At 38.0% G+C, this 14494-nt stretch overlaps 1 protein-coding gene across 1 annotated transcript in view; it reads right to left on the bottom strand.

Annotated features, from left to right (window-relative positions):
* The window catches only part of MBNL3 (muscleblind like splicing regulator 3), a 63964-nt gene extending 57356 nt beyond the window's left edge, over nucleotides 1-6608 (bottom strand). Inside the window, exon 1 of the mRNA XM_052662834.1 lies at nucleotides 6432-6608. Within this exon, the coding sequence (XP_052518794.1) occupies nucleotides 6432-6608 (177 nt within the window). The remainder of the gene's footprint in view (nucleotides 1-6431) is intronic.
* Nucleotides 6609-14494: the final 7886 nt, after the last annotated feature.

Genomic DNA, 14494 nt, shown 5'->3' on the forward strand with positions numbered 1-14494 from the left:
GAATTCTGGAGCCCAGAAAGGTCATTAGGAGGGAAATTTGTGAAATTCAAATAATGTCTCTAATTTACTTAATAGTATCGAACTAGAGTTATTTCCTGGTTTTGATAACTGTGCTATGTATGGCATGTAAGTTGTTGACATTACAGGAAGCTGGGTGAAGGGTATGCAGGAACTCCTTATACTATTTTTGAAACTTTTCTGTAAGCCTAAAATTACTTCAAAATAAAAACTTTAAAGTGAGGCTGAGCCATCGATATGTATTTACTTGGATGCTGATTCTAATTCCATTTTTCTTTCAAGAGAGATTTTTGAAATGTCCAAAATAGCATTGACTCTTACTGGTCAAAGATACTTCCTTTTTAATGTCAGTAATGTAAGAAGATCCTTAAGTAAAATGTTACTTTCCTTGAGTCTCAGGATGATAGGTGGTGTCTATGTGTTCTTTCCAGTGCAGGCAGACCTCTCTGATCCAGCTCATAAATGGTTCTAAAACTTGCATAATTCAGAAACCCTTGGGATTATGTTGCTAGGAGTCTTCTGTTCCTGCTAAGTTCTCCCTGAGCAAACAGGGATGAGGTAAATATTCAGTCAAAAATAATCAAATTTTAAATTGATGGAAACTGCTGTGACTACTGATAGTCGCACAGAATATACTGGTAACTCAGGACAAAGTTAACTCAGGACCTACAAGGATATATTCACATCCATATACCTATACAACTGGTTTCACTTGCCAAAATATTATTATTATGCTTGTGATCATATGCAATATTTGAAGACAGTGTGGCGCTGTTTTCTGTTTTTCCTTGCTCAGTTCCCATCTTCTAGTAATGTATATAGGTTGACATGGCTGTCCTGTGACTATGCAGGCTGCTAAGGCCCCTGCCAGGAAATTTTTGTTAAAAAACTACACGCGGTGGTAAGTGGGGTGGGCAGATGTGATGGATGTTGACCTTTCATAATTAGATAATGACAGCATTTATATCCTTCCTGGATAATAAGTGGCAGATATCACACTGCTTCAAGTATAGAGGATGGAGAAGGCAATGGCACCCCACTCCAGTACTCTTGCCTGGAAAATCCCATGGACGGAGGAGCCTGGTAGGCTGCAGTCCATGGGGTCGCACAGAGTCGGACACAACTGAACTGACTTAGCAGAAGCAGCAGCAAGTATAGAGGAAGATAATATTGGCTATGAAAACAATCATAGATTTGGGGTTGGTATTTTCAGTGACAATCTTTTGCTAAAGTCAAGGGACAGTCACTAAAAATTCTAACCTAGATTAAATGTGAACTGTAATATCAAGAATTTGGCACAGAATGGGTTAAGCAATACTTTCTGAAATCAATTGTGCCAAGTGGACTAGACAACTGAGTTATAAGAAAAACAGCTACATATCAACATGAAATGAGACTCTTATGTAGCTGAAAATTAATCTATCTCTAACTGAAGATGGTACAAGCTTCATCACTGAATTACTCAACATTTATAGAGTGATAGGCCCAGCACTTCAGCACAATGCACAATTAGCCATCAAGCTTAACCTCCTTATTTTGCTAATATTCCCTCATTATGAGATGAGTATAGGATATTGTTAACTACTATGCCTATTATGAAGGCAAAGAACCATCATCATCTGGTAGAGTACTTAGTGCTACTGGAATCCTTATAAAAACCAAAAACCAAAAGCAGTCACCCAAAACTCATCAAGTGATTGCTTCAGTTATTTAACCACTCATGGAAGAATAAACAGTACACAGATACATTTCAAAAGTGTTTCAATCACAGAAACTCAAAGTGGGTAGTGAATGCTGCAGTAACGATCGAGGTATGTTATTTGTACACTGTAGATAGGGTAGTAGTACAACCCACTTAGGTCAACTGTTTTCATGCATATCATGGTATGGTTTTTGTGTATATCACAGATAAGGAATAATACAACAGGACTACAAAGCTTTTGTGCAGATATGGAACTGTAATGCATGTGCTATGTAAATGGCAAATTAATTTTTTTAAAGGCATTGTATATTTGAAATTCTAAGATTTTCATTACAATTTGAGGATGTACAGATTATGCAAATCATCTTTATCCTGTGTGTCTGGTCATCAAGACTTTAACATATGAACAATTATTTTAAAAACACTGGATACAGTGAGTAAACAGTGTATTTAAATAATTAAGTGGCTTATTAGTATTCATTGGCCAGTATCTATGTAGTTTTGTTTTTTTTTTTTTTGCCATGTGATGCTTTATTATTTCAAGAAAGGTAAAAACGTAACTGAAGCACAAAGAGGATTTGTGTAGTGTTTGGAGAAGGTGCTATAACGGATCGAACATGTGAAAAGTGGTTTGCAAAGTTTCATGTTGGAGATTTCTTGCTGGACGATAATTCCTGACCAGGTAGATCGACTGAAGTTGATAGTGATCAATTATTGAGAACAATCCAGGTGGAAGATAGCCAACATACTCAAAATCTATGTTGTTTTTGAGCTAAACATTTTCCAAGCTTTAAAGTGATAGTGCAGTATTGCATTTTGTTAACAATCATGCTCCGTATTACTTTTCTTCAAAATGTTTCCATTATGTCATTCTTTTGCCTTTAAATGGGGAAATCGATGTGAACTTTATCAATGATTAGTAAGATCACACATCTCTTCCTGACAGATGCCTGAAAAGATAGAATTTACAAAGCCTGCAAGGAACTCTTATTTGTAAGAGCAAGCCATAAAGACAGTGATACTTTGCTTGAGGATACGAGTATGGCCCCTTAAAACATGAATGTGTAGTTTTAAATAACAGAGCCTTAACTAAATAACTGTTTTGAAGAACTCGTAAAACAACAGTTTAGTTAATAGTAAGAAGGTAACTTTTCACTTAATTCACTTTTTGGGGGAGGAGGAGGGATGCCACTTGGCTAGTGGGATCTTCCCTGAGGAGGGACTGAATCTGGGGCCATGAAATGAAAGCACCAGGTCCTAACCACTGGACTGCCAGCGAAGTCCTTAATTCATTTTTATAGTGATACATGGTTTTTCATTTATGTCATCTTATTGGAATCTCAGCAATACTCATGGAAGTTAGGGAGAGAAGAATTATCCATGCATTAGAAATGAAGCAACTCAAGCTTTGTCGGAAACAGTACTGGGGCTGGAACTTCTGAAACAAGATACATAAAGTGCCTAGTGCAGTGGTGGACCCTCTATATGGACTGGCTAAAAGACATGTCCTACCCCTCCTACCCCCGAACTAGTCCAGTGCTCTTTTCTATTCAAGGCACTGCCCAGACCTTGATTTAAGTAATACATAAATGATTTAAATAATAAGTAAAATAATTATAGATGAAACTTGAATGAAAATGAAATGAAGAACACAGAATAAGCCCTTTAGTCAGAATATCTGCTACAAAAAAGAGCAATTCAGACATTTTCAATGTTAGGAGTTGCCATTATCTTTATAACTAGTGCCCATTATTGAACTGGAATGCTTTGAAACAAAAACTAGCAATCAAAACATAAGCAAAAGTAACTACTTAAATAGGATATCATGAAAAAATGTTTTCTGAATAAGTGATCATACAAAAGAATACATCTCTATTAGCCAATGCAGCCATAAATAAAAAGGTTAATGAGATAAAATTGGTCTTGATGAAGTAAAACAGTATTAAGAAATTGAAAAGGTTCTTATTCATATTAATTCATTTTAACATATTTTGAAAAAAATCTCAAATGTATCATAGTAAATCTTATTAGTTAAACGAGGAATCTACTACCATATTTAACTGCTATGCTTTATTTATTTTTATTTTTACTTTATTTTACTTTACAATACTGTATTGGTTTTGCCATACATTGACATGAATCCACCACGGGTGTACCTGAGTTCCCAATCCTGAACCCCCCTCCCACCTCCCACCCCATATCATCTCTCTGGATCATCCCCGTGCACCAGCCCCAAGCATCCTGTATCCTGTATCGAACATAGACTGGCGATTCGTTTTGTACATGCAAAGATGGGCTCAATAAAGGACAGAAATGGTATGGACCTAACAGAAGCAGAAGATATTAAGAAGAGGTGGCAAAAATACACAGAAGAACTGGACAAAAAAGATCTTCAAGACCCAGATAATCATGATGACATGATCACTCATCTAGAGCCAGACATCTTGGAATGTGAAGTCAAGTGGGCCTTAGAAAGCATCACTACGAACAAAGCTAGTGGAGGTGATGGAATTCCAGTTGAGCTGTTTCAAATCCTGAAAGATGATGCTGTGAAAGTGCTACAACTCAATATGCCAGCAAATTTGGAAAACTCAGCAGTGGCCACAGGACTGGAAAAGGTCAGTTTTCATTCCAATCCCAAAGAAAGGCAATGCCAAAGAATTCTCAAACTACCGCACAATTGCACTCATCTCACATGCTAGTAAAGTAATGCTCAAAATTCCCCAAGCCAGGCTTCAGCAATACATGAACCGTGAACTCCCTCATGTTCAAGCTGGTTTTAGAAAAGGCAGAGGAACCAGAGATCAAATTGCCAACATCTGCTGGATCATGGAAAAAGCAAGAGAGTTCCAGAAAAACATCTATTTCTGCTTTATTGACTATGCCAAAGCCTTTGACTGTGTGGATCACAATAAACTGTGGAAAATTCTGAAAGAGATGGGAATATCAGACCACCTAACCTGCCTCTTGAGAAATCTGTATGCAGGTCAGGAAGCAACAGTTAGAACTGGACATGGAACAACAGACTGGTTCCAAATAGGAAAAGGAGAACGTCAAGGCTGTATATTGTCACCCTGCTTATTTAACTTCTGTGCAGAGTACATCATGAGAAATGCTGGACTGGAAGAAACACAAGCTGGAATCAAGATTGCTGGGAGAAATATCAATAACCTCAGATATGCAGATGACACCACCCTTATGGCAGAAAGTGAAGAGGAGCTAAAAAGCCTCTTGATGAAAGTGAAAGAAGAGAGTGAAAAAGTTGGCTTAAAAGCTCAACATTCAGAAAACGAAGATCATGGCATCCGGTCCCATCACTCCATGGGAAATAGATAGGGAAACAGTGGAAACAGTGTCAGACTTTATTTTTTTGGGCTCCAAAATCACTGCAGATGGTGATTGCAGCCATGAAATTAAAAGACGCTTACTCCTTGGAAGGAAAGTTATGACCAACCTAGATAGCATATTCAAAAGCAGAGACATTACTTTGCCAACAAAGGTCTGTCTAGTCAAGGCTATGGTTCTTCCTGTGGTCATGTATGGAAGTGAGAGTTGGACTGTGAAGAAGGCTGAGCGCCGAAGAATTGATGCTTTCGAACTGTGGTGTTAGAGAAGACTCTTGACAGTCCCTTGGACTGCAAGGAGATCCAACCGGTCCATTCTGAAGGAGATCAGCCCTGGGATTTCTTTGGAAGGAATGATGCTGAAGCTGAAACTCCAGTACTTTGGCCACCTCATGCGAAGAGTTGACTCACTGGAAAAGACTCTGATGCTGGGAGGGATAGGGGGCAGGAGGAGAAGGGGACGGCAGAGGATGAGATGGCTAGATGGCATCACTGACTCAATGGACGTGAGTCTGAGTGAACACCAGGAGTTGGTGATGGACAGGGAGGCCTGGCGTGCTGCAATTCATGGGGTCGCAAAGAGTCGGACACGACTGAGCGACTGAACTGACTGACTGACTGACCCTGAATTTAAGGATAACCATGAATAAAACATGGAAATCAGTATATTTTTTGTTCTGTAAGCATATATGGTCTATTCTATATAATATCTCATCCTCCCTTATATTTTGTGTGTACTCTACTACATAATATTCAGGTTTGATAACCTTGGCAATAAAACTTTCCTTATAAAATGTGCTCACAAATCTGAAATTGGTCAATCAGCTGTTTAGGAAGAAAATGATATGAACCTAGTATTGTAGCAGTAAGTTCAAGTTAAAGGTTGAAAATAGACTTTGACTAAGAAAATTCAAAATGCCATCATTTTCCTCCTGGATGATAAGATTTTCACATTTTACTCTCTCCATCTGACTCTATTTACCCTCTGATTGGTCCCTTCCAAGTATCTTTTGGTAACATAGATAATAAGCTATTTCAGTAAGGACTTCTTTAAATTAATATGAGGATTATAATCACTGCATTAAAAATCTAAATAATAAATACAGAAGTAAAGTAAAGCAAGGCTATAGTTTCTCCTGCAAAAATTCTTGAACTTTTTTCTCTGCCTATCTTGGTCAGTGAGTTTGATGGGTGTGCTTTAGTCTGACCTAGTTCTACAAATACAAAGTCTCCATCCTGCCTTAAAAACAAACTTATCACTTTCATACTATTATTAACTTGACTAATTTCAAAGTACAACATATTTCAAAATGCCCAGAAATCAACAAGTGTCGATTTTAAATGATGTGCATTTAGATGAGACTCACCTTTAGAGAATCAAAACAAGCCACCACGCGACCATTTTCCACATGGCAAATTCTTGGCGGATGGGCAAACTTGCAATCTGCATCAGCTCGAGAGCAGGTTCCTCTCTGAAATTCTCTACACACTTCCAAAGTCAGCCACTTGGCATCACGAACCAGGGCAATACTGACAGCCGTCATATTGAAAGCAAACTTAAAATCAAGTACACCCTGTCTAGAGAACTATTAGTGCTGTTGTTGAAAGGTTAAAAATAAATTCAAGGTAAATGTGAAGAGCTAACAGGTTGCTTTGGTGAAATGCTTCTTTGTTAGCACTTAGGGTTGAATTTAAGTCAAATTCGGTCTGAGTGGTCAAACAAAAGAAGCCCACAGTAAAATAAAAATTGTATCGGAATAACTAAAAATCAAATTAGAGACCAACTCCTAAGAAGGCAACTGTCAACGTTAAGATATTGAGTGTTTTGTTTTTCCTCTGCCAAAGTTACTTCAAATAACTGGCAGAATTTCAAAAGGATTCTGTGCTCTCCAGTTGATGTTTTCAATTATTCTTACAAAAGAGCATATGCTGCTGGCTGCCCGTCAATTTGTGGAATGGTCTCAGATCAAGGGAAGAAAAGGTTTTCTCCCTATATCTTGGATTTAAAGATTAAGATTGGTAGGATGTTACAACTGCAAGATTTTTCTTTTGGTCGCAAAATCAGGAGGAGAGAAAATGACTATGAAAATTGAGAAAATTTGGCAGGGTGCAGGGTGCGGAGAGGTGGCAGTGCTGATGGTAGGGAGAGGGGTTTAGAAAGAGACAGCTCTGAGGTGGAATCCAAGCTGCAGCGTTTTCAGAAAAGGCACTTTCCAGAAACCTGCAAAAATAAAATAAATTAAAATTAGCTAATATAACACAATGCTTTTGTTTAAAACTCTAGATTTGGAAAAGCAGTAACATAACCTCTTTGAAACAGGAAGCATCTAGATACTGGGGCTTCCCCAGTCACTCAGCAGTAAAGAAACTGCCTGCAATGCAGGAGCCACAGGAGACGCAGGTTCAATCCCTGGGTCAGGCAGATCCCCTGGAGGAGGAAATGGTAACCCACTCCAGTATTACTGTCTGGAGAATCCCATGGACAGAGGAGCCTGGTGGGCTGTAGTCCATAGGGTCGCAAAGAGTCGGACATGACTGCGCAACTAAGCACACACGCATTCATCTACATACTGACGGTGCAGCACAGCACAGTCAGCGGTTGTCAGTAAGAAGGCCATTTCCCAGTGTAGAATTCTACATAGCAAAAGAAGGCCACCTCTTTGACTTACTGTTGAAATATAAGACTTGGCAACAGCCCAATTAAAAAGAAAAAAAGACTGTTGCATTTTGATCTGTTTGGGGACAGAAATTCATTTGGGGTTCCACTGCACAGAAAATGCCACACCCTGACATGACATCCCTTTATGCACCTTTAGACACCTGTGTGTCTCCAGCTTTTAGAGGCTACCAAAGGCCTACCATTAAACTGGCTTTACTATGGTCTGGTTGAAGGCTTGTTCTGCCCTCAGAATCCAGAAATCAGAAAGAGGACACTGTGTACTTGAAATGTAAATTGTTGATGATCACATGAAACAGTCATGACATAACTAGCTGGAGGCCCACTGCAAATGAGGCAGGGGAAAGACTGTGAGATGTAAAATGTGCTTCAAGAAAGAAACCCTCGAAATGATGCTGGATTTATTTTTTTCTGTGTACGCTCTATTAGTTCTCAGTCTTTATGAAGGGATATTGAGAAACTCAGAAGGAAGTTTCAGTGTGGACAAATAAGTGAGACAGAACGCACTGTTCCATACACTGGTCATACATTAAATACTGTGCAGTTTTAGGGTTTGCACTTCAACCCACTGTCAACCAGCAACGATTTCCAGGAACTCAGCTGAGAAGATAACTGTTAATTTACCAGCATGAACACGTACCAAAATTAACTGGGATCTTCTAAAGCCAAAGTAAGCTCTGAGTATCAGACAAATCAACTAATTGTTAACCTATCAAAAAAGCAGTATGAAAGTTCTTGAAAACATATCATTTACTTTTTTTAATATAAATTTATTTATTTTAACTGGAGGTTAATTACGTTACAATATTGTATTGGTTTTGCCATACATCAACATGAATCCGCCACAGGTATACACGTGTTCCCCATCCTGAACCCCCATCCCTCCTCCCTCCCCGTACCAGCCCTCTGAGTCATCCCAGTGCACCAGCCCCAAGCATCCAGTATCATGCATCGAACCTGGACTGGCGATTCGCTTCATATATGATATTATACATGTTTCAATGTGATAACCCTGTATGTGAAACAGCAAAAGAAACACAGATGTATAGAACAGTCTTTTGGACTCATTTACTTTTTTAAACAGTTTCTTCAGTAATTTTACAGAATCCGAATTTTACAGAATCTGGTTTATCTTTACATTCACCTGATTTTTCAGATACCATTAGGAAATTAAATATACGGAAAATCCAAGCTTATCCATTTAACAGCAAAACGTGTTTCTCTAAGTCATTCTTAAACATATTATATGTAGTGTTGCCTTCTTAAAAAGTACTGAGCATAATTGGACCTCTGGTTGAAGACTTGGGGTTATAAATGTCCTGGGAAGTATTATAGTTCTCTTTCAGTAGCAGAGTGTTAATTGTCACTTCTCCTGTAACTTCCCTTCTTGCCACAGTATCTGCCATGGTGGACTGTCCAGCTCCTTTCTGGACTACATAATCATGAATGTTAAATAAGAGTTAGTTATTCGCTATATGAGAAATCTGGGGACAAAGTACCAGGCTTTCATGCAGAGGGTGTGTGGTGTGTGACTACTCTTACAGATTTGGAAACCCTTTTGCAATATGTTCCATGCAGTATGTTCTGGCCCGTTAAGGTTGTCAGGTGAATGACCTCTAGAAAAACATTTAAAGTATATTCTTCAATTTAAACAGCCAGATTGGGAAATACAAATGAAAACCACAAACTGATACCACTTCATATCCATTCAGTTCAGTTCAGTTCAGTCGCTCAGTCGTGTCCGACTCTTTGTGACCCCATGAGTTGCAGCACACCAGGCCTCCCTGTTCATCAGCATCTCCCGGAGTTCACTCAGACTCACGTCCATCGAGTCCGTGATGCCATCCAGCCATCTCATCCTCGGTCGTCCCCTTCTCCTCCTGCCCCCAATCCCTCCCAGCATCAGAGTCTTTTCCAATGAGTCAACTCTGCACATGAGGTGGCCAAAGTACTGGAGCTTCAGCTTTAGCATCATTCCTTCCAAAGAAATCCCAGGCTGATCTCCTTCAGAATGGACTTGTTGGATTTCCTTGCAGTCCAAGGGACTCTCAAGAGTCTTCTCCAACACCACAGTTCAAAAGCATCAATTCTTCGGCGCTCAGCCTTCTTCACAGTCCAACTCTCACATCCATACATGACCACTGGAAAAACCATAGCCTTGACTAGACAGACCTTTGTTGGCAAAGTAATGTCTCTGCTTTTTAATATGCTATCTAACTTGGTCATGACTTTTCTTCCAAGGAGTAAGCGTCTTTTAATTTCATGGCTGCAATCACCATCTGCAGTGATTTTGGAGCCCCCAAAAATAGTCTGCCACTGTTTCCACTGTTTCCCCATCTATTTCCCATGAAGTGATGGGACTGGATGCCATGATCTTCATTTTCTGAATGTTGAGCTTTAAGCCAACTTTTTCACTCTCCTCTTTCACTTTCATCAAGAGGCTTTTTAGCTCCTCTTCACTTTCTGCCATAAGGGTGGTGTCATCTGCATATCTGAGGTTATTGATATTTCTCCCGGCAACCTTGATTCCAGCTTGTGCTTCTTCCAGTCCAGGGTTTCTCATGATGTACTCGGCATATAAGTTAAATAAGCAGGGTGACAATATACAGCCTTAGGATGGCTACAATAAAAAAGAGAGAAAAACTGGAGAAACTGGGGCTGTTGAACATTGGTGGTAGGAATGTAAAATAGTACAGCTGCTGTGGCAAGTAGTCTGACGGTTCCTCAAAATGTTAAGCAGTTACCATATGACCGAGCAGTTCTATGCCTAGGTATAGACACAGAAGAACTGAAAGCACGGTCTTGAAGACATATTTGTACACTCATGTTCATAGCAGCACTATTCACAGTAGCCAAGAGGTTGATCCATCCATCAGCAGATGGGTGGATATACAAAATGTGATATATCCACACAATGAAATATTATTCTATCCTAAAAAGGAATAAAGTATTGACACATGCCACAACATGAATGAACCTTGAAAAAATGATGCTAAGTGGAAGAAGCCAGTCATGATGGCCACATGCTGTATGATTCCATTTATATTAAATCCTGAGTCAGAAAGCAAGTTAATGGTTGTAAGAGCCTGGAGAAGAGAAGAAAGTGGAGTGACTACTGAATGTGTATAGGGTCTCCTTTGAGGGCGATGAAAATATTCTGGAATTAGATAGTGGTGATGGCTGTACAATTTTCAAATATACTAAAAGCCCATTCACTAAACTGTATACTTTAAATGAGTGAACTGGACAGTATGTGAATTATATATTGAAAAAGCTATTTATTAAGTCTAAAGACACACGGCAACAAAAAAATCTCACAGGTGATAGAATTGGCTCCCCTAGTCTTTTCTTTCTTAGATTCTTCTTAGGCACAAATTCTTCTAAGTAGTATTCCTAAGTTGAACTTCAAGAGTAAATTCATTTCTACATTTGTATTATAGAAAGTACTTCTAAAGGAGTATGTCCTGTGAGTTTGTAAGTTTATATTTAAAGAAGTAGTCAAATTTAGTCCTATAACTAAATCATATAGGTTGCCTAAATACATTTGAAAGAAAAAATAACAAAAAAGTATATCTATATAATATTTTTTTTCTCAGTGCGTAAGACAGTGAGTGAAGTTCTGAAGGAGATTTTTTCCTATCGGTCTATCAACTACAGAAACAATAATAAATAATAAATTCGAACTTTAAACTTTGACAAAGGAAAAATACAAACAGGAACTGAACTCTGGCCATGCATTTTATATACGACAGAGGGAATGGGAGAAGGAATTTTCTTCATTTTTAAAATTGGCCTGTAACCTCTGATGGGCCCCTGGCCAGTTCCTCAAAACATTTCCAGCCAGAACTTGTCTGCATGTCTTCCTTCAGACTGAAACTATTTTTGGAGCTGGCACAGAACCAGCTAGGTGCAACAACTAAAAACAGCTGGTGTGACAGTGCAGAGACGTTCCCTCATGCAGCTTTGCTCATCTGTGTATAAAAGCTGGGCGTGAGGGAGTCCATTGTAAAAATCAACTTTGGGAGACAACACAACTTTATCTTCACTACTTTAGACTTGAGTAATAGGAATGCAATTTTGCTTTTCATGATTCTAAGGAAGAACTTTAAAAGTTACCATTTCTTAGTACATTTGTACTTGTATAGTATTTGCAGCTCACAAGTGTTTTTATCTCATTGATCTTTGGAGCCCTAAAAAATACTCTACAGCATAGGAGATAACCCAAAAAAGACCAGTGAAAGAAATGAAGTTCAAGGAGGTTAAATTATTTATCTGAAGTTACAAAGCCTTTAGTGGTAGAAGCACAGCTCCTGGCAAGATTCTCTGACTCTAAATCTCATGCTTAGATCCTGGTAGAGAAATGTAGCCGTTTCCTATCTCTTATCTCTCTTAGGAATCTTTAACAAGGAAACTCAAGCATTTCTCTGTAGTACTTATGATTCCTTCTCAAAGTTATGTTCACACATATTGTAGTGCCATCTTCATAATATCTCCAAGTTGTGCTATACCAACATTTATCCATGTCTACCATATGCCAAGCACTGTTCTAGATGTGGAACAAGACAGATAAGGTCTCTGCTGTCATGGAACTTCCTATGATCATTTAAATAGAGAAGAAACAAAAGGCCTAGTGAAGTAGAATGATTATGAGAGTTTATAAAGGGCTAGAAGCAGACTCTAGGTATTCTAACATGGGGCTCCAATTTACCCATGAATGGTACACCAAGCACTGTTAACTTAACGACATTCTTAAACACACACTCAAACATTATTGAATAGAAACAAGTCACTAAAAGCAGTATCCCAGGAATTACCAAGTTTTACTGCCTTTAGGATTCTTCTTGAAGAGAGTACTACTGTTCCCATTTTATAGATGGAGAAACAGAGGTTGGGAAGGGTTGAATCTTGCACAACTTCATGTAGCTACCATCAAAACATGGTTCAAACCCACCAGTCTTGAGACCAGAGCCCACTTTCTTAATCATGTCACAATATTGTATCTCTCTTATGGTACGGATCACACTTTTATTATAGGCTCTTAACTTTTCTCCCTTATTAGATTGTAAATTCCATAAAAATAGAGACCATGTCTTACTTAGTTTTTCTCATTTCAAATTAGAGCATTTAAGCATTTCTTGGGATTCTTACTGTGAAAGATCAAAGATTAAATGGTAACTAACCCTTTCAAGCAAGGAGTTTTGTCAGTTGAGCACCTTCTAGGCTGACTGAGCTTTGGCCACCTCTGTCAGTTTCATATCTATCAGACACATAAAATCAAGTATTTTCTCATAATTCTAGCTTTCAAGTTGAAGTATTAATATTTGAAATTCTTGATATATACAGCACTCAGTTTCCATAAGAAATGGTCTATTACTGTGCTCTTTTGATAGCAACAATATCTTATCTTGGATTTTTTTAAAATGTCATGATTATTTTGATAGGGACTGCATTAAATCTGTAGATTTCTTTGGGTAGCATGGCCAATTTTTCCAATATAAGAGCATGGGATATCTTTCTATGTCTTTAAATCATCTTCAATTCCCTTTATCAATGTTTTATAGTTTTCAGAATAAAGTCTTTTATTTCCTTGGTCAGGTTTATTCCTAAGTATTTTTTCATGTGATTTTTAAAGGAGATTTTTTTTTTACAGAATTGGAACAAATAATCCTAAAATTAATATAGAGCCATAAAAGACCCCAAATTGCCACAGTAATCTTGAAGAAAAAGAAAAAAGCTGGAGGTATCATGCTCCCTGACTTTAGGCTATACTATAAAGCTACAGTAATCAAAACAGTATGGTACTGACATAGAAACAGACACATGTACCAATGGAACAGAATAGAGAGCAAGAAAATAAACTGACACACCTATAGTCAATTAATTTTCAACAAAGGAGGCAAGAAGATACGATGGAAAAGACAGTTTCATTGCAGCACTATTTACAATAGCCAAGATAAAGAAAAAGTCCAAGTGCCCATCAACAGGTGACTGGATAAAGAAAATGTGGTGTGTATATATGTGTATATATGTGTGTGCTTAGTCACTTAGCCACGTCAGACTCTTTGCAACCCCATGGGCTGTAGGATGCCAGGCTGCTCTGTTCAAGGAGATTCTCCAGGCAAGAATACTAGAATGGGTTGCCATATTCTCCTCCAGGGGATCTTCCCAACCCAGGGATCGAACCCAGGTCTCCTGCATTGTATATACATATATACACACACATAATGGCATACTACTGAACCATAAAAAATGAAATATTGCCATTTTCAGCAACATGGATGGACCTAGAGAGTAAGTGAAAAAAGACAGAGAAAAAAGTGAAAAAAGACAGAGAAAAAAGTGAAAAAAGACAGAGAAAGTGAAATATCATATATCACTTATATATGGAATTTAATATATGATATAAATGAACTTATTTATAAAACAAAAACAGACTCACAGACATAGAAAACTAACTTACGGTTACCAAAGGGAAAGGGATGGGAAGAGATAAATTAGAAGTTTAGGATTAGCAGATACAAACTACTATACATAAACAGATAAACAACAAGGTCCTACTGTATAGCATAGGGAATCATATTCAATATCTTATAATAAGCTATAGTGGAAAAGAATATGAAATATATATATATATTACATATATTGAAAGGTTCACATATTTTCTCATGGAATTTTTCTTGATGGTAAAACAAAATAAATAAATATTTTCAACTGATACAATAGAAATAGCACCTTGCTCCAGAGTGGCTTGCA

The sequence above is a fragment of the Budorcas taxicolor genome, chromosome X (assembly GCF_023091745.1).
Source record: "Budorcas taxicolor isolate Tak-1 chromosome X, Takin1.1, whole genome shotgun sequence".
Taxonomy (NCBI): Eukaryota; Metazoa; Chordata; class Mammalia; order Artiodactyla; family Bovidae; genus Budorcas; species Budorcas taxicolor.